Genomic DNA, 21420 nt, shown 5'->3' with positions numbered 1-21420 from the left:
CCATGTTATCAAAACAGCCTCCACTGTACTAGATTGTCACAGGGTTAGGGGAAAAGGGCAAGGCTTAGCCTATTATGATGTTGTTATTTACTAGTAAACAAGCTTCTCTTGATGTGTACAGCATGTCTAATACTATGGCTGTGTTTGGGTCAATGAGCAACATGACAACATTCTTAATCTCCCCCTGTGTTAAACATCCTCCTTACCCTGTCTGACATTTAAGATTTCTACAAGAATCAAAGTGCTATAAAACAGATTTATTTGCAGAATGGCTTAGTTCTGAGACTACATTTGCCTAAGTTACATATTGAACCTTTGATATGTTAACCCTTTATCTGGTCACAGAGATGTTGCCTGAGCTGGGTAGTTTGAGGAAGTGAAACATGACTGACTGAGTAATGGTGCTCTGTGTTAGGTCAGTTCAGGCTAGGTTGGTCCAGGATTGGCCAGATTTCACCTGGTTTACAGAATGATGCAGGAATGTTGTTATCCAGCTAATCCATGTTTTTGGCTTGAAACATAACCTACAATACACTGTGATATCATATCTACAGTTGAAGTCGGAAGTTTACATACACCTTAGCTAAATACATTTAAACTCAGTTTTTCACAATTCCTGACATTTAATCCTAGTAAAAATTGTCTGTCTTAGGTCAGTTAGGATCAACACTTTATTTTAAGAATGTGAAATGTCAGAATAATAGTAGAGATAATTATTTTACATACATTCAATTCATATTTGGTAGCATTGCCTTTAAATTGTTTAACTTACCACAATAAGTTGGGTGAATTTTGGCCCATTCCTCCTGACAGAGCTGGTGTAACTGAGTCAGGTTTGTAGGCCTCCTTGCTCGCACACGCTTTTTAAGTTCTGCCCATAAATGTTCTACAGGATTGAGGTCAGGGCTTTGTGATGGCCACTCCAGTACCTTGACTTTGTTGTCCTTAAGCCATTTTGCCACAAATTTGGAAGTATGCTTGGGGTCATTGTCCATTTGGAAGATCCATTTGCGACCAAGCTTTAACTTCCTGTCTTGAGATGTTGCTTCAATATATCCACATAATTTTCCTTCCTCATGATGCCATCTATTTTGTGAAGTGCACCAGTCCCTCCTGCAGCAAAGCACCCCCACAGCATGATGCTGCCACCCGCGTGCTTCACGGTTGGGATGGTGTTCTTCCCCCTTTTTCCTCCAAACATAACAATGGTCATTATGGCCAAACAGTTCTATATTTGTTTCATCAGACCAGAGGACATTTCTCCAAAAAGTACGATCTTTGTCCCTATGTGCAGTTGCAAACCGTAGTCTGGCTTTTTTATGGCGGTTTTGGAGCAGTGGCTTCTTCCTTGCTGAGCGGCCTTTCAGGTTATGTCGATATAGGACTAATTTTACTGTGGATATAGGTACTTTTGTACCTGTTTCCTCCAGCATCTTCACAAGGTCCTTTGCTGTTGTTCTGGGATTGATTTGCACTTTTCGCACCAAAGTACGTTCATCTCTATGAGACAGAACGCGTCTCCTTCCTGAGCGGTATGACGGCTGCGTGGTCCCATGGTGTTTATACTTGGGTACTATTGTTTGCACAGATGAACGTGGTACCTTCAGGCGTTTGGAAATTGCTCCCAAGGATGAACCAGACTTGTGGAGGTCTTCAATTATTTTTCTGAGGTCTTGGCTGATTTCTTTTGATTTTCCCTTGATGTCAAGCAAAGAGGCACAGAGTTTGAAGGTAGGCCTTGAAATACATCCACAGGTACACCTCCAGTTGACTCAAATTATGTCAATTAGCCTATCAGAAGCTTCTAAAGCCATGATATCATTTTCTATAATTTCCCAAGCTGTTTAAAGGCACAGAACAATTACGTGTGTCATGCACAAAGTAGATGTCCTAACCGACTTGCCAAAACTATAGTTTGTTAACAAGAAATTTGTGAAGTGGTTGAAAACGAGTTTTAATGACTCCAACATAAGTGTATGTAAACTTCCAACTTCAACTGTATATACCATAAGAAGATTAAGGGTGTTAGACTCATTTGTTATGCATCTACATGGCTTTGATGTTCTGGTGTGCTCTTGTTCTTGATGTGTTTGTGTGTGTGTGCATCTGTCGTGTGTGTGTGTGTGACAGTGTGTGTTTGTGTCTGTCGTGTGTGTGTTTGTTTATGTGTGTGTGTGTGTGTATGTATATGTGTGTGTGCGTGCATGTGTGTGTATGTTCACGCGTGTGGGTGTGTGCATAAGTGTTTGTGTGTGTGTCCCAGCCAGGTGACCTGTGATACAAGTCAGTATTCGACGTCCATCCATATCTGAGGATATCGGGAGATGACGTGGAAACTGGCCACTAGGGGCAACAGTGAGCGCTGTTACCTTCAAGTAGGTTTCGGTTTTGCCGGGGTGTTGTGGACGGGCATGGCTGATGGGTGTAAGCATTTGCTTCTGTTACCGAAGGTTGAAAGTCCGAATCCAGCGATATAAAGTTGTTTGTGTGTGTGTGTGTGTGTGTGTGTGTGTTTGTTTGTTTGTTTGTTTGTGTGGGATTGTGTGTGTGTGTGTGTGTGTTAAAATAAGCTTTGTCACACCCCCCCTTCATTAAGCTGCTATTGGCAGTATCTAGCTGCTGTGGAAATAGATCTCCTTAACCATCTGCTTCTGATTCCAAAGGTTGCAAGTTCAACTCCAGGGACAGAAAGCTGTTTTTGAGTTTTTTGTTTTAAGCCTATTCCAAACCTTAACCCTTACCTTAACCATTCAGAGCTAATGCTTAACCTTAAGATTTCTGAGTTAATGCCTAAAGTCAACCATAAACACTTCGAAATTTAACGTTTGCAACAACTTTTACATTTTATGTTTGAAAAACATGGATGAATGTCTAATTCTGATGTGAGACTGTGAGAGCTAGTTGGTGTGTGTGTGTGTGTGTGTGTGTGTGTGTGTGTGTGTGTGTGTGTGTGTGTGTGTGTGTGTAAGGGAGAGTGAGAGGTGTCTGGCCACTGCTCACTGATCAAGTATAGGACCACCATGGATTAGAATTAGGAAAAAAGATCTTGATTGCTCAAGATTGACTTCGAAATCGGATGTATGTCCATCTCCTGAGGACATTGGGAAATGCCTTAAAAACTACTAGGGGCAACATGGACCCCGTGTAGCTCAGTTGGTAGAGCATGGCACTTGCAACACCAGGGTTGTGGGTTTGATTCCCACAGGGGGCCAGTATGAATAAAATCAGTATAATATAAATAATATACAATGGCTTGCAAAAGTATTCACCCCCCGCTAATACCATCAAGTAGGCTTGGGTTTTGCTAGGGCGTTGTGGACAGGGTGGTGAATGGGCATAATCACATGACTCTGGATCTGAAGGTCCCAGTGGCAGACACTGATTTTTTAAATATATATATACAATGGCTTGCGAAAGTATTCACCCCCCTGGGCATTTTTCCTATTTTGTTGGCTTACAACCTGGAATTAAAATAGATTTTGGGGGGGTTTGTATAATTTGATTTACACAACATGCCTACCACTTTGAAGATGCAAACTATTTTCTCTTGGGGTATGTCTCTATAAGTTTTGACACATCTAGCCACTGGGATTTTTGCCCATTCTTCAAGGCAAAACTGCTCCAGCTCCTTCAAGTTGTATGGGTTCCGCTGGTGTACAGCAATCTTTAAGTCATACCACAGATTATCAATTGGATTGAGGTCTGGGCTTTGACTAGGCCATTCTAAGACATTTAAATGTTTCCCCTGAAACCACTCAAGTGTTGCTTTAGCAGTATGCTTAGGGTCATTGTCCTGCGGGAAGGTGAACCGCCGTCCCAGTCTCAAATCTCTGGAAGACTAAAACAGGTTTCCCTCAAGAATTTCCCTGTATTTAGTGCCATCCATCATTCCTTCAATTCTGACCAGTTTCCCAGTCCCTGCCGATGAAAAACATCCCCACAGCATGATGCTGCCACCACCATGTTTCACTGTGGTGATGGTGTTCTCGGGGTGATGAGAGGTGTTGGGTTTGCGGCAGATATAGTGTTTTCCTTGATGGCCAAAAAGCTCAATTTTAGTCTCATCTGACCAGAGTACCTTCTTCCATATGTTTGGGGAGTCTCCCACATGCCTTTTGGCGAACACCAAACGTGTTTGCTTATTTTTTTCTTTAAGCAATGGCTTTTTTTTCCATAAAGCCCAGCTCTGTGGAGTGTACGGCTTAAAGTGGTCATATGGACAGATACTTCAATCTCTGCTGTGGAGCTTTGCAGCTCCTTCAGGGTTATTTTTGATCTCTTTGTGGCCTCTCTGATTAATGGCCTCCTTGCCTGGTCCGTGAGATTTGGTGGGCGGCCCTCTCTTGGCAGGTTTGTTGTGGTGCCATATTCATTCCATTTTTTAAATAATGGATTTAATTTAAAGTTTCAGATAAAAAAAATTATAACCCAACCCTGATCTGTACTTCTCCACAACTTTGTCCCTGACCTGTTTGGAGAGCTCCTTGGTCTTCATGGTACCGCTTGTCTTGGTGGTGCCCCTTGCTTAGTGGTGTTGCAGACTCTGGGGCCTTTCAGAACAGGTGTATATATACTAAGGTCATGTGACACTTAGATTGCACACAGGTGGACTTTATTCAACTAATTATGTTACTTCTGAAAGTAATTGGTTGCACCAGATCTTATTTAGGGGCTTCATAGCATGGGGGGTGAATACATATGCACGCACCACTTTTCCGTTAGTTATTTTTTTCACTTCACTTCACCAATTTGGACTAGTTTGTGTATGTCCATTACATGAAATCTAAATAAAAATCAATCTAAATAAAAATCAATTCAGTGTGCACATAACCTGTCTTCTCTTGAGAGCCAGGTCTGCCTATGGCGGCCTCTCTCAATAGCAATGCTATGCTCACTGAGTCTTAATTTGGGGTCAGTCACAGTGGTCACGTATTCTCCCACTGTGTACTCACTTTTTAGAGCCATATATGTTTTTTGGTTAATTCTTTCCAGTGTGAAATAGTTATCTTTTTGCTTTCTCATAATTTGTTTGGTTCTACATGTGTTTCTGTCCTGGGGTTCTGTTGGGTCTGTTAGTGTTTGTGAACAGAGCCCCAGAATCAGCTGGCTGAGCAGACTCTTCTCTAGGTTCATCTCTCTGTAGGTGAGGGCTTTGCGGTGGAATGTGTGGGCATCACTTCCTTTTAGGTGGTTGTAGAATTTAAAAGCTATTTTCTGGATTTTGATTACTAGCAGGTATAGTCCTAATTCTGCTCTGCATGCATTGTTTGGGGTTTTGCGTTGTAAACGAAGTATATTTTTGCAAAATTCTGCATGCAGAGTCTCAATTGGGTGTTTGTCACATTTTGAGAATTAATGGTTGGTGAGTGGACCCCCGACCTCAGAACCATAGAGGGCAATGAGTTCGATAACAGATTGAAGTATTTTTAGCCAGATCCTTTTTGGGGTGTTGAGTTTTATGTTCCTTTTGATGGCATAGAAGACCCTTCTTGCCTTGTCTCTTAGATCGTTCACAGCCTTGTGGAAGTTACTTGTGGTGTTGATGTTTAGGCCGAGGTAGGTGTAATTCTTTGTGTGCTCTAGGGCAACAGTGGTCTAAATAAATTTTGTATTTGTTGTCTTGGCTACTGGACCTTTTTTGTCTTACTGAGATTCACTGTCAGGGCCACAGTCTATCAGCATCTGTGAAGAATACTTAAGTGCTGCTGTAGGTCCTCCTTGGTTGGAGACAGAAGCACCAGATCATCTGCAAACAGTAGACATTTGATTTATGAGTCCAGTAGGGTGAGGCCGGGTGCTACAGACTGTTATAATGCCCTTGCCAATTCGTTGATATATACAGTACCAGTCAAAAGTTTGGACACAGATACACATTCAAGGGTTTTTCTTTATTTTTACTATTTTCTACATTGTAGAATAATAATGAAGACATCAAAACGATGAAATAACACCAAAAAAGTGTTAAACAAATCAAAATATATTTTAAATTTCAGATTCTTCAAATAGCCACCCTTTGCCTTGATGACAACTTTGCACACTCTTGGTATTCTCTCAACCAGCTTCACCTGGAATGCTTTTCCAACAGTCTTGAAGGAGTTCCCACAAATGCTGGGCACTTGTTTGGTGCTTTTCCTTCACTCTGCCATCCGACTCATCCCAAACCATCTCAATTGGGTTGAGGTCGGGGGATTGTGGAGGCCAGGTCAACTGATGCAACACTCCATCACTCTCCTTCTTGGTCAAATAGCCCTTACCCACCTGAACCCAGTTAGAGACCTCCCCCCACCTGAACCCAGTTAGAAACATCCCCCCACCTGAACCCAGTTAGAGACCTCCCCCCACCTGAACCCAGTTAGAGACATCTCCCCACCTGAACCCAGTTAGAGACATCCCCCCACCTGAACCCAGTTAAAGACCTCCCCCCACCTGAACCCAGTTAGAGACCCCACCCCACCTGAACCCAGTTAGAGACCTCACCCCACCTGATCCTAGTTAGAGACCTCCCCCCACCTGAACCCAGTTAGAGACCTCACCCCACCTGAACCCAGTTAGAGACCTCACCCCACCTGAACCCAGTTAGAGAACTCACCCCACCTGAACCCAGTTAGAGACCTCACCCCACCTGAACCCAGTTAGAGACCTCACCCCACCTGAACCCAGTTAGAGAACTCACCCCACCTGAACCCAGTTAGATACCTCACCCCACCTGAACCCAGTTAGAGACCTCACCCCACCTGCACCCAGTTAGAGACCTCACCCCACCTGAACCCAGTTAGAGACCTCACCCCACCTGAACCCAGTTAGAGAACTCACCCCACCTGATCCCAGTTAGAGACCTCACCCCACCTGAACCCAGTTAGAGACCTCCCCCAACCTGAACCCAGTTAGAGACCTACCCACACCTGATCCCAGTTAGAGACCCCACCCCACCTGAACCCAGTTAGAGACCTCCCCACACCTGATCCCAGTTAGAGACCTCACCCCACCTGAACCCAGTTAGAGACCTCCCCACACCTGATCCCAGTTAGAGACCTCACCCCAACTGAACCCAGTTAGAGACCTCCCCACACCTGATCCCAGTTAGAGACCTCACCCCACCTGAGAGAGAGAGAGAGAGAGAGAGAGAGAGAGAGAGAGAGAGAGAGAGAGAGAGAGAGAGAGAGAGAGAGAGAGAGAGAGAGAGAGAGAGAGAGAGAGAGAGAGAGAGAGAGAGAGAGAGAGAGAGAGAGAGAGAGAGAGAGAGAGAGAGAGAGGGGGGAGTGTGGATGTGGGGACACCAGGTGGTGAGGACATATGGGCCTGTTAAAAAAACAAAACACATAACAAAACAAAACTGTGAACAGAAACTGCTGGCCAATTTAGCCTGTTACTTTCCACACACACTTACACACACACTTCCACACACACACTCACACACACCCACACACACACACACACACACACACACAAACACACACACTTCCACACACGCACACACACACTCACTTTCAGTCTTACAAACACACAAGGGGAGGGGGTGAGATTTGCTCAAGCCATTTGTGTCCTGATGCAGTCCTTAAACCCCAACTGAGTGTCTGTTTCAGGGACTGACAGGATACACCCACACACAAACACACACACACACACACACACACACACACATAATGAATCTCTACAGGAAGTCAGTCTCAATATATTTGAAAGTTGAAGCAAAATCATGTCTGACTTTCTTTTCTCTGCCTCCATCTTTTTTCTTTTAGTATTCTCCTGTCCTTTCTGACACTATGTGTTTCTCTTGTCCTTTCTGACACTATGTGTTTCTCCTGTCCTTTCTGACACTATGTGTTTCTCCTGTCCTTTCTGACACTATGTGTTTCTCCTCCACTCCTCTCCTCTCTAGCTGTCTGTTCTGTCTGTTTCTCTCCACCTGAAGGTGTGGAGGTTTGTCTTTTTACAGTGACAGGGGGTTGGGAAAGGTGAAAGACTTCTGTAAACTGACTCTCATGTTTTTATATCTCTGTAGGATCCTTCCTCAGGTACCCATCAGTCTCCCTGTCTCCCTGGGTTATACACACACACTAGTACACACACACACACACACACACACACACACACACACACACACACACACACACACACACACACACACACACACACACACACACACACACACACACACACACACACACACACACACAATTCTCCCTGGGTTACAGATAAAAGCACTACTGTACTCATCTTCCCTGAGTACCTACCAGGGGAGCATGCACACACACACACACACACACACACACACACACACACACACACACACACACACACACACAGGCTATATTCCTGGGTGTTTGGTTGTATTGCTGTGTGATAGTGATCTCTGTATGTCACTGCTTGGCAATCAGACTGGCTTGCTCCTATGTTACCGATGGGAAAGTTAATGTGATTGGCTGGCTCCTATGTTAATGATGGGGAAGTTAATGTGACTGGCTGGCTCCTATGTTACCGATGGGAAAGTTAATGTGATTGGCTGGCTCCTATGTCAATGATGGGGAAGTTAATGTGACTGGCTGGCTCCTATGTTAATGATGGCGAGGTTAATGTGATTGGCTGGCTCCTTTGTTAACGATGGGGAAGTTAATGTGATAGGAATGCTAATCTTGATGCTGCTTAATTCTCTTTGCAGAGCTGATTCTTTCCAAGATAGAAGCCACCACTATTGTGTACTGTCTGTGATTGACATACTATGAAATGGGAAAGTGGATCTGGATGCACAGCTCAGGTGACCACTGACCTACATGAGCACAGCTCAGGTGACCACTGACCAATGAGAGCACAGCTCAGGTGACCACTGACCAATGAGAGCACAGCTCAGGTGAACACCGACCAATGAGATTCAAATCTGATGTAGGACAGGCATGACCAATCGATAGGTAATATGTAGGATATGGGTGACTGCTAGGTTAGCTGTTGATTAATTGATTGATTGATTGTGTGTATTATTCTTCTAAATGAATTTATTTCCACTGCTCACCAACATTTTCTATTTTAAATCATCAAAATATTCAATGCAAAGCCTCCCAAGAGTGGCATCACAGCACAATTTAAGTAAAAAATAAACCAAATATATATATATCTATATTTTTTAAAAATGAAAATAATGTGATAAAAGTTGCCTTTAAGCAGTTGAGCATAGAGACAATCCTATGTTTATTCTCATTGACTCATTTAATTATTCAATTAACACTGTGGCTGGCATCTGTTTTCACTATATTAATAAATGGAAGAAAACAGAGCTATTAGATTAAACACACACACATACATACGAACGCACACACGCCCACAACATTTTACATTTACATTTTAGTTATTTAGCAGACGCTCTTATCCAGAGCGACTTACAGTTAGTGCATACATTATTCCCCCCACAACCACACAATCATCAAACAGGGCGGCTAACCAAGAGCAAAGAGCATGCAGATGGAATATGTACATGAGATTTTGTGTGTGTGTGTGTGTGCGTGAGTGTGTGTGCATCCGCGCACGTGTGTGTGGCTGTGTGTAGATATTAAAAGTGACTTACAGGTTCCCATAGTCCCAGACAACACACTGAGGATCTGATGTGCCCTGCAAGAGACAAAAAGGAAAAGAAAAGAGGAAGTGTTACTACCAGAGGAGAGAGGGAGTGGGACAAAGGAAAACAGAAACTGTTCACTGCCTGAGGAAAACAAGGGAAGGTGTGCGGAGGATGGTAGAAGAGGTAAACAGACAGACAAAGGAAGAGAAGAACAAGACAAAGGGAGGGAGAAAATGTATTTGCCGGAGGACAGACAGTGAAATAGCTACTGCTGGAGGGGACAGAGAAGGTGTGTCAACAATAAAGAAAGAAAAAGAGCGAGGGAGAGAGAGAGAGAGAGAGAGAGAGAGAGAGAGAGAGAGAGAGAGAGAGAGAGAGAGAGAGAGAGAGAGAGAGAGAGAGAGAAGGAGGGAGAGAGAGGGAGGGAGAGACGGACAATCTCTAAATCTAAACACAAACAGCTCTGCTCAAAGTCTAGACAAGCAGCCCATTCAGCAGACTCATTCCTAATCCATCGATTCACTGGAGACAAAGCCAATCCCACTGAGTAAAACGGCCTGTGATTGGCTAATCAAAACTCAGTGGTGCGTATAGCATTACTGAGGATGACTCTCCACGACTCAATCAGGGAATCAACGCTCACTCCACCAGTGATCGGCAGTGATAAGTGAATCGATTGCTCTGGTCTAATTGAATCATCTGGACTTGTTCCATGTACTCTATAGGTCTCAATATGTTTTATTCTACTGAGGACGAATCAACCAACAGCTGTTTGGATTTTAGGAGTGTCCAGTCCAGTCTATGACCTGATGAGGTAACTCTCTATTCCAGCCAAGCATTACAACTATTAAACTAATCATTGACTTAATGCAGACAATCAGGAAAGCCAATCCTATCAGAGAAAAGTTGGTTGGTTGCAGTGTAAGAATATACCTGTAGACTAGTGTGGCAGAGGCTTTAGAGCACTCACATACAGGGGAGGCCACACTTTTAGAATCTCAACCTAAATACAGAAATTCCTGGTTCTCCAGCGAAGAAAAGGAAATTGAGGCCTTTCCGTTTCAGCTACCCATAGATTAGAAGCCATCTCTGGGGAGGTAGGGGAGGAAGGGTGCCTCTCTACGTCCATCTATCAGTGGTTATATTATGACCATGCATAATTCAAGCTTCCCTTTGAGGCCCATCTGTTAATGAAGGGGAGTCTCCCCCTGGTGGCGGAGGACATCATTACACTGGTCCCATGCACACTAAACATTTATTTTGTAAATAGTACAAGATAGGGGTTCTTTGGCTTGTAACCATTCAAAAGGGTTCTATATAGCACCAAAAAAGGATTCTGCTATGATAAAAACCCTTTTGGGGGCTATAGAGCACCCTTTTTTATTGTTCTTTATAGAACCTTTATGGAGAATGGTTTTATAAAGCTCTGGATAAGAGCGTCTGCTAAATGACTAAAATGTAAATGTAAATGTAATAAAGAACCTTTCTCAATCTTAAAGGTTATTTTAGATCCTTTTGAAGAACCATACAGGGTTTATATTCTATGTATTCTGGTCAGCCATATTGTATTGTTAAAATTCCATAGGTGTTATTATTGTGTTAATTGACAAGTTGAATCAAGTGAGCTACCTCTGGAACAGCTAGGGGTCCCTGAGGAGAGAAGTGAGACCCAATGACTGACATAGTCCACCGTTCTCCATTTACACAAGGCCATACGTGAGTGTTTCACAATACATATTCTACAGTCATATACTGTAGAATATGAAATTGCATAACACAACACATTAGATAAACTGCAATGACAGTTTTATTTTTAATTTTTTTCATCTAGCAGACGCTCTTATCCAGACAGACTTACACTAGTGAGTGCACACATTTTTTTTCTTTTCGTACTGGTCCAGCATGGGAATCAAACGTGGGAATCAAACGTGGGAATCAAATCCACAACCCTGGCATGCTCTACCAACTGAGCCACACAGGACTCCCACTCACAGTTGCACAAAAAGAGCTGTTAGCAAACCACGCCTCAAAATATTCTAATAACCCGCCTCCCCTACATTTTAATTATCACTAAAAGAGCAAAGAACCCTTTTGTGAAATGTAAAGAACCCTTGAAGAGATCAAAGGGTAAACTGAGATATTATGGTTCAACCCTTCCCAAAGAACCCTTGAGGAACCCTCATGTCTTTGTGTATGGGGACTGAGGATGTTGCCTAGGTACGTGTCCCAAATTTACATTTGAGTCATTTAGCAGACGCTCATATCAAGAGTGACTTACAGGAGCAATTAAGGTTAAGTGCCTTGCTTAAGGGCACATTGACAGATTTTTCACCTAGTCGGCTCGGGGATTAGAACCAGCGACCTTTCGGTTACTGGCACACCGCTCTTAACCACTAAGCTACCTGCCACCATAGTGCACTAAACAGGGAGCCATTTGGCCCATTACATTTTGACCAGAGCCCTATGGGCCCCAGAATGTTGCCCTGCTGTTCTAATGGATGTGCAGGTTTACGACCAAACAAAGGAAGAATATTTGTCCTGTAGTGCTATTATGCACATTGGTCATCCAACTCTCCTCCCTTTATTGGAAGGGATAGAAGAGTTTAGACTATTGAGATGCCCCGTAAGTTCCTTCCTTCCTTCCTTCCTTCCTTCCTTCCTTCCTTCCTTCCTTCCTTCCTTCCTTCCTCGCTCCCTCCCTATCGCTCCCTCCCCGGGCAAGGTCATAGTATAGTTGGTCTGTCCTGACCGTATAGTGCACATTGCGGCGGAACCCTCACTTATACCTATCACCTTCTTGTCAGAAACGTGATTTCCACAACGACAGAAGAAGGAGTGATGCATCATTTGTGTATCCAGGCGGCACGGCCAGAGGAAGTGTGGACCAAAATGTTGATGGATGACAGCTCTTTGTTTCAGCTTACTCACACAACGGTGTCATCTACATCATAAGTCCCTCAGAGTGCATTAGCCTCCGATGCTACGTGGCGTAGCGGCGTCTGCTAGCATTCAGCCATCAATCACCAGTCAGACAGGCTAGCCGTATGCTAACGCTAGCTCCATTATGACTGACAAAAGGGTACTCCCACACTGTCTGCCTCTGTCTTTAGCACAGACATCATAATGATGGTGTCTGCTCCACCAGTAGGCTACCTTCCAAAACACTAAATACTAACATCTGTGGATATTGTCTTTGTATTTTGTATTCATACACCTACATCTTTACATTCACTCAATCACACACACACACACACACACACACACACACACACACACACACACACACACACACACACACACACACACTCACTGGCCATGTGTGGTCATTGGGAAGGTGTATTGACAGTTGGGAACAGATGTCTTCACAGTGAGGACAAGGTCCAGTACAGGTACCCTATCACACCCTTCCTCCTCTCCTCTCCTCTCCGCTCCCCTCCGCCTCCCCCCTCCACCAACATCTGTCGCCATGGCGCTACTTCATCATCTGGGCATTGGCTTCCCGGCCAAGGTCACCACCCACCAACAGCTGCAGGGCATGACTCACACAGGCACACACACACTCACGCACAAGCACACACACACACACACTCACACACAAGCACACTCACACGTGGCCAAGGTCACCGCCCACCAACAGCTGCAGACCACCAGATTACCAAGAAATCCAAGAGAGAGTGGATATGACCCTTGGTGATGAGTACATATGTGTATGCCTGTATATACCGTCCATGCTACCACTGGGGTGTAGACCATAGCTGTTATCTCTCTGTATGAATCTGAGGTTTCAATGGAGATTTCAGTCTCCTCTCTACATCTCTATGGAAAACAACTGATGTGATATGAGAGAGAGAGAGGGAGGGAGAGAGAGATAGAGAGAGAGATGGGGTGAGAGATGTAGAGGAGGGTGTAGGAAAAATACATAGTAGCTATAATTATAAGCACATCCAACAGAGCGGGAAGAAAGATGAATGCAAGATAGAGAGAGATATAAACGAGTATGATAGAGCAAGAGAGATGACTGAGCTGTAAGGTCAACGGTCTATTGTGGTCCACCGAGCTGTAAGGTCAACGGTCTACTGTGGTCCACTGAGCTGTAAGGTCAAAAGTCTATAGTGGTCCATTGAGCTGTAAGGTCAACAGTCTATGGAGGTCCACTGAGCTGTAAGGTCAACGGTCTACTGTGGTCAACTGAGCTGTAAGGTCAACAATCTACTGTGGTCCACTGAGCTGTAAGGTCAACAGTCTACTGTGGTCCACTGAGCTGTAAGGTCAACAGTCTACTGTGGTCCACTGAGCTGTAAGGTCAACAGTCTACTTTGGTCCACTGAGCTGTAAGGTCAACAGTCTACAGTGGTCCAATGAGCTGTAAGGTCAACAGTCTACAGTGGTCCACTGAGCTGTAAGGTCAACAGTCTAATGTGGTTAATTGTGCTGTACGGTCAACCGTTTACAGTGGCTCATTGTGCTGTAAGGTGAACTTTCTACAGTGGTCCACTGAGCTGTAAGGTCAACCGTCTACAGTGGCTCATTGTTGCAGGACACAGTCTCGTTAAACTCTCCCGTTCTGTTCTCATTGAAAAGCCACAGACAAGGATGTGAAGGAGTACTGTAACACTCAGGCTATGACACATCATTATAAGGCTATGACATATCATTATCAGGCTATGACACATCATTATCAGGCTATGACATTTATACTCACGTTGAACAGTGGGGACAGCTCCACCACCACCATGGGTTCACTGGGTTTGGGTTCTGGTCGGACAGTCACCGTCAGAATCTTAGAGTTGATCACAGCAGGGGCTCTGAACGAGAGAGCGACAGAGAGAGAGAGAGAGAGAGAGAGAGAGAGAGAGAGAGAGAGAGAGAGAGAGAGAGAGACAGAGAGAGAGAGAGAGAGAGAGAGAGAGAGAAATAAAGAAATAATGAAAGAAAAAGGGAGAGAAAAAAAGAGAGAGAATGAATCTGGTAAAAAAATCCCAAAAGTGCAAGACCAGCCTGATGAGACAAAGAAACCCAATGCAACCCAGAGCCAAAACCTAAACAAACACACAATCCTCAACATATTAGCATTCAACAGACACCAGTTCAGAGCAGCATTCCACTACCATGGGTCTGGATCCCAAATGGAACCCTATTGGGCCCTGGTCAAAAGTAGTTCACTATATAGGGAATACGACGCCATTTGAGAGAGAGAGATAGATTGGCGCAATGACCTGAGTAATAGCACCAGGACCATTAAGAAAAAACATATGGAGAAAGAGAGGGGAGGGAGGGAGGTAGAGGAAGGAGAGAGGGGAGGGAGGGGGTAGAAGAAGGAGAGAGGGAGGGAGGGAGGTAGAGGAAGGAGAGAGGGAGGGGTAGAGGAAGGAGAGAGGAGAGGGAGGGAGGTAGAGGAAGGAGAGAGAGGAGGGAGGGAGGTAGAGGAAGAAGAGAGGGGAGGGAGGGAGGTAGAGGAAGGAGAGAGAAGCGGGAAGGAGGTAGAGGAAGGAGAGAGGAGAGGGAGGGAGGTATAGGAAGGAGAGAGGGGAGGGAGGGAGGTAGAGGAAGGAGAGAGGGGAGGGAGGGAGGTAGAGGAAGGAGAGAGAGGAGGGAGGGAGGTAGAGGAAGGAGAGAGGGGAGGGATGGAGGTAGAGGAAGGAGAGAGGGGAGGGAGGGAGGTAGAGGAAGGAGATAGAGGAGGGATGGAGGTAGAGGAAGGAGAAAGGAGAAGGAGAAAGGTGAAAAGGGAGCAAGGAGTGAAGAAAGGAATACCTGACAAGAAGAAAATTAAATCTAGGGAGAAGATAACCAATAGAGAGGGACACATAAAAAGGGTATTGTTCTCTTGTCATTTCTCATGATTGATGGCTGTCACACATCTGTAGTGATTAAAGTGTATCATTCCATATCTAATCCTAATAACCATGACATGGAAAGACCTGACACCAAAGCACTACCATCAGCTTGTCACCATAGCGTTAGGAAGGATCAGTCTGACCGGGATAGACCTCCTGAATGATAAACTCTTCCCACTTCTCCGGTAGTTCCCATATAATGGGATTAGCAGGAGTGGGGAATTCCAGGAAGTGCTAGCGGTAGTGGGATAATCTGCGATGGCAAGTCTTAAGGCTTTAGAGATGAAGAGTGATGGATGAGAGAGAGATAAGCTTCATTAATTGCAGACACATTTTAATGGAAAAGGAGGCATACTTACTTGGGGGAAGGTAGGATGACTCCTAAGGTCCGATATAGGATGGCTCCGATGACAAAATACGAGGTCTCCATTTCCATTTCTGAAAGACACAAACATAATAGATATTTAACACATATAAATTGAGTTGAGGAAATACATGACTGGTACTTTTCCCATGCAGGCCCAAAGGCTACAGTACAAACAGCAGACCACCTGTCCAGGAAGAAGGTTAAAGGTTCATATGTATATACTGTATTTTAGTCAAGGCCTACTGCTCTATTCATATACTGTCCATATTGTCTATACACAGTGGTGTAAAGTACTTAAGTAAAAGTACTTGAAAGTACTACTTAAGTCTTTTTTTTTTTAATCTGTACTTTTCTTTACTATTTATATATTTGACAACTTTTACTTTTACCTCACTACATTCCTAAAGAAAATAATGTACTTTTTACTCCATTCATTTATTCTGACACCCAAAAGTACTCGTTACATTTTGAATGCTTAGCAGGACAGGAAAATGGTCTAATTCACACACTTATCAAGAGAACCTCCCTGGTCATCCCTACTGCCTCTGATCTGGCTGACTCACTAAACACAAATGCTTAGGTTGTAAATGATGTGTGAGTGTTGGAGTGTGCCCCTGACTATCCGTGCCTTCTGGTTTGCTTAATATAAAGGATTTAAAATGATTTATACTTTTACTTTTGATAATTAAGTATATTTTAGCAATTACATTTACTTTGATACTTAAGTATATTTAAAATACTTTTAAACTTTTACTCAAGTAGGATTTTACTGGTTGACTTTCATTTTTACTTGATTCATTTTCTATTAAGGTGTCTTTACTTTTACTCAACTATGACAATTGGGTACTTTCCAGCACTGTCTGTACACACCATCCTATATACAGTGGGGAGAACAAGTATTTGAAACACTGCCGATTTTGCAGGTTTTCCTACTTACAAAGCATGTAGAGGTCTGTAATTTTTATCATAGGTACACTTCAACTGTGAGAGACGGAATCTAAAACAAAAATCCAGAAAATCACATTGTATGATTTTTAAGTAATTAATTTGCATTTTATTGCATGACATAAGTGTTTGATTCATCAGAAAAGCAGAACTTAATATTTGGTACAGAAACCTTTGTTTGCAATTACAGAGATCATACGTTTCCTGTAGGTCTTGACCAGGTTTGCACACACTGCAGCAGGGATTTTGGCCCACTCCTCCATACAGACCTTCTCCAGATCCTTCAGGTTTTGGGGCTGTCGCTGGGCAATACGGACTTTCAACTCCCTCCAAAGATGTTCTATTGGGTTCAGATCTGGAGACTGGCTAGGCCACTCCAGGACCTTGAGATGCTTCTTACGGAGCCACTCCTTAGTTGCCCTGGCTGTGTGTTTCGGGTCGTTGTCATGCTGGAAGACCCAGCCACGACCCATCTTCAATGCTCTTACTGAGGGAAGCAGGTTGTTGGCCAAGATCTAGCGATACATGGCCCCATCCATCCTCCCCTCAATACGGTGCAGTCGTCCTGTCCCCTTTGCAGAAAAGCATCCCCAAAGAATGATGTTTCCACCTCCATGCTTCACGGTTGGGATGGTGTTCTTGGGGTTGTACTCATCTTTCTTCTTCCTCCAAACACGGCGAGTGGAGTTTAGACCAAAAGCTCTATTTTTGTCTCATCAGACCACATGACCTTCTCCCATTCCTCCTCTGGATCATCCAGATGGTCATTGGCAAACTTCAGACGGGCCTGGACATGCGCTGGCTTGAGCAGGGGGACCTTGCGTGCGCTGCAGGATTTTAATCCATGACAGCGTAGTGTGTTACTAATGGTTTTCTTTGAGACTGTGGTCCCAGCTCTCTTCAGGTCATTGACCAGGTCCTGCCGTGTAGTTCTGGGCTGATCCCTCACCTTCATCATGATCATTGATGCCCCACGAGGTGAGATCTTGCATGGAGCCCCAGACCAAGGGTGATTGACCGTCATCTTGAACTTCTTCCATTTTCTAATGATTGTGCCAACAGTTGTTGCCTTCTCACCAAGCTGCTTGCCTATTGTCCTGTAGCCCATCCCAGCCTTGTGCAGGTCTACAATTTTATCCCTGATGTCCTTACACAGCTCTCTGGTCTTGGCCATTGTGGAGAGGTTGGAGTCTGTTTGATTGAGTGTGTGGACAGGTGTCTTTTATACAGGTAATGAGTTCAAACAGGTGCAGTTAATACAGGTAATGAGTGGAGAACAGGAGGGCTTCTTAAAGAAAAACTAACAGGTCTGTGAGAGCCGGAATTCTTACTGGTTGGTAGGTGATCAAACACTTATGTCATTCAATAAAATGCAAATTAATTACTTAAAAATCTCTTTTGGACCTCAAATGAAACTGGTAAACTTTTTAATTTATCACAATTTTCTTTAACCAATTTTGTTCTTTAATGCAAGGCCAACAGACAAGTTCCTTATTTTTTCCTCCTTCCACTTTCCTCTTCCATTTTTGCGGTAATGCTGCAATTATTTGGTTGTAATTTTGGGTACAGCAGACAATTCCATATGTTTTTGTTAGCTGCATGTGCGACATAACTCCACCATTCCTACCGAAAATATAATTTACGAAGCTTATACCTTTTTATTTTTTTATTTTTTTATTATGTTTTTTTAAATCAATTAGTATATTTGAGTTTAACCACAATATTTGTTGCAATATTTGTTCTGTCATTTCTGTAGGATTAAATTGAAATTGCAAACAACTTTCTATGGCTTGTTTTGGAAATAGTGATATTTGGGAGATGATTTCCTTTTCAAATACCTGAAAGTGAGGGGTTGTAATCTGAATAAAGGGAAAAAAGTCCCTTCTTGAACATTGGGTGAGACAATCTTACTAGTTTGCTAGAGAAACAGTTCAGATTTAAGTATAATTTTTGTATGACTGAAGCTTTCAGAGATACGTCTAATATTTAATAATTTCTGTCCTCATAATTCATATTCTTTATATAAATAGGCCTGTTTAATTTTGTCTGGCTTGCCGTTCCAAATAAAATGGAGAAAAAAAAATCTCATATAATTTAAAAAACTGTTCGCTAGGCATAGGCAAGTCCATAAGCAAATAGGTAAACTGGGATAATACTAAAGAGTTAATCAGGGAGATTTTTCCACAAATTGACAGATATTTACCTTTCCATGGTAGCAAGATCTTATCTATTTTTGCTAACTTTCTATTATTTTTTTTTGGAGTGAGATCATTTATTTCATTTGGGATATGAATTCCGAGTATATCCACATCACCATCAGACCATTTTATTGGTAAACTACATGGTCATGTAAAATTTTAATTTTTTAGTGATCCAATACGTAATATAGTACATTTATCATAATTTGGTTGTAATCCAGAGAGGTTAGAAAATGTATCTAGATCCTCTATGGGGCTGTGGAGGGATTCAAGTTGTGTATTTAAAAGAAAACATGAATCATCAGCGTACAATGACACCTTTGTTTTTAAGCCCTGGATTTCTAATCCCTTGATATTATTGTTGGATCTGATTTTAATAGCTAACATCTCGATGGCAATAATAAATAGATATGCCGATAGTGGACAACCTTGTTTCACTCCTCTTGACAGTTTAAAACTTTCTGAGAAATAGCCATTATTTACTATTTTACACCTAGGGTTACTATACATGATTTTAACCCAATTTATAAGAGATTGTCCAATATTGAAATGCTCCAGGCATTTATATATAAACCCCAGTCGTACTTTATCAAATGCCTTTTTGAAGTCTGCTATGAATAGTAGGCCTGGTTTCCCAGATTTTTCATAGTGTCCTATTGTTTCCAGTCCTTGCCTTATATTATCTCCAATGTATCGTCCATGTAAAAAACCTGTCTGATTAGAATGAATAATGTCCAACAATAACTTTTTTATTCTATGCGCTATACATTTTGCTAGAATTTTTGCATCACAACACTGAAGTGTAAGGGGCCGCCAATTTTTTAAATGGACTGGATCTTTATATTTTCCACTTGTATCCTGTTTCAGTAATAATGAAATCAGACCTTTTTCTTAAGTGTCTGATAATCTACCATTTACATAGGAGTGGTTAAAACTTGCTAATAACTGTCCTCTGAGTATATCAAAAAAGGTTTGGTATACCTCGACTGGTATGCCATCCAACCCTGGAGTTTTCCCGGACTTAAAGTATTTAATTGCATCGAGAAGTTCCTCCTCTGTAATTTCACATTCACATGAGTCTTTCTGTATGGCTGTTAATTTTACATTATCAATAGAAAAAAAATATCTACAATTTGCTTCAGTTAGAGGAGATGGAGGCGACTGAAACGAAAACATATGCTTAAAGTACTTTGTTTCCTCCTTCAAAAAATAATTTGGTGAATCATGGGTGACTCCGTCATTTGTAACCAGTTTCAATAAATTATTTTTGGTAGCATTCCTATGTTGAAGATTAAAAAATGATTTGGTGCATTTTCCCCCATATTCCATCCAGCTTGCTTTATTTTAATAATATATTACACTTGATCTTTCTTGAATAAGTTTCTCCATTTCTTTTAGTTTTTTCTCTAATTCATTCTGAGCATCTATGTTACAGTCTTTATTGCTATCTATCTGTTCTGTTAGACCTTCTATTTCCTTTGTTAGTGTGGACTCTTTTGACCTAAATTGCTTTTGGTTTCGAGATGAGTACTGAATTGCATGGCCTCTAAAGGCACATTTAAAGGTGTCCCATACAATAACGGGATTTGCTGTACCTATGTTATGTCGGAAAAAATCATTTATGAATTCCTCTAACCTAGTTTAAAAAAAAGTTATCATCCAATAGGGTTTGATAAAAATTTCCAATATCCTCGCCCACGTGGAAATTCAGTAAGAGTAATGTATATGCCAAGTATATGATGGTCTGACCGCATTCTGTCCCCTATCAACATTTTTTAAACTTTTGGTGCCAACGAGAATGACATAAGAAAGAAGTCAAGACGACTAGCTTGATTCAGTCTCCGCCATGTATATCTCACTAGATCAGGATATTTAAGCCTCCATATACAGTGGGGCAAAAAAGTATTTAGTCAGCCACCAATTGTGCAAGTTCTCCCACTTAAAAAGATGAGAGAGGCCTGTAATTTTCATCATAGGTACACGTCAACTATGAAAGACAAAATGAGAAAAAAAAATCCAGAAAATCACATTATAGGATTTTTAATGAATTTATTTGCAAATTATGGTGGAAAATAAGTATTTGGTCAATAACAAAAGTTTTGTCAATACTTTGTTATATACCCTTTGTTGGCAATGACACAGGTCAAACGTTTTCTGTAAGTCTTCACAAGGTTTTCACACACTGTTGCTGGTATTTTGGCCCATTCCTCCATGCAGATCTCCTCTAGAGCAGTGATGTTTTGGGGCTGTCGCTGGGCAACACGGACTTTCAACTCCCTCCAAAGATTTTCTATGGGGTTGAGATCTGGAGACTGGCTAGGCCACTCCAGGACCTTGAAATGCTTCTTACGAAGCCACTCCTTCGTTGCCCGGGCGGTGTGTTTGGGATCATTGTCATGCTGAAAGACCCAGCCACGTTTCATCTTCAATGCCCTTGCTGATGGAAGGAGGTTTTCACTCAAAATCTCACGATACATGGCCCCATTCATTCTTTCCTTTACACGGATCAGTCGTCCTGGTCCC

At 42.6% G+C, this 21420-nt stretch overlaps 1 protein-coding gene across 2 annotated transcripts in view; it reads right to left on the bottom strand.

Moving 5' to 3' along the window:
* The window catches only part of LOC121572027 (adhesion G protein-coupled receptor B2), a 467080-nt gene that overhangs the window by 148558 nt on the left and 297102 nt on the right, over positions 1–21420 (bottom strand). For both annotated transcript variants that reach the window (XM_041883878.2, XM_041883879.2), the window contains exons 14-16: positions 15747–15825; positions 14253–14355; positions 9557–9600 (exon numbers count right to left, since the gene is read on the bottom strand). In XM_041883878.2, the coding sequence (XP_041739812.2) occupies positions 9557–9600; positions 14253–14355; positions 15747–15825 (226 nt within the window). The remainder of the gene's footprint in view (positions 1–9556; positions 9601–14252; positions 14356–15746; positions 15826–21420) is intronic.

This window comes from Coregonus clupeaformis, chromosome 8 (assembly GCF_020615455.1).
Source record: "Coregonus clupeaformis isolate EN_2021a chromosome 8, ASM2061545v1, whole genome shotgun sequence".
NCBI lineage: Eukaryota > Metazoa > Chordata > Actinopteri > Salmoniformes > Salmonidae > Coregonus > Coregonus clupeaformis.
This window is presented reverse-complemented; position numbering and strand designations above follow the sequence as displayed.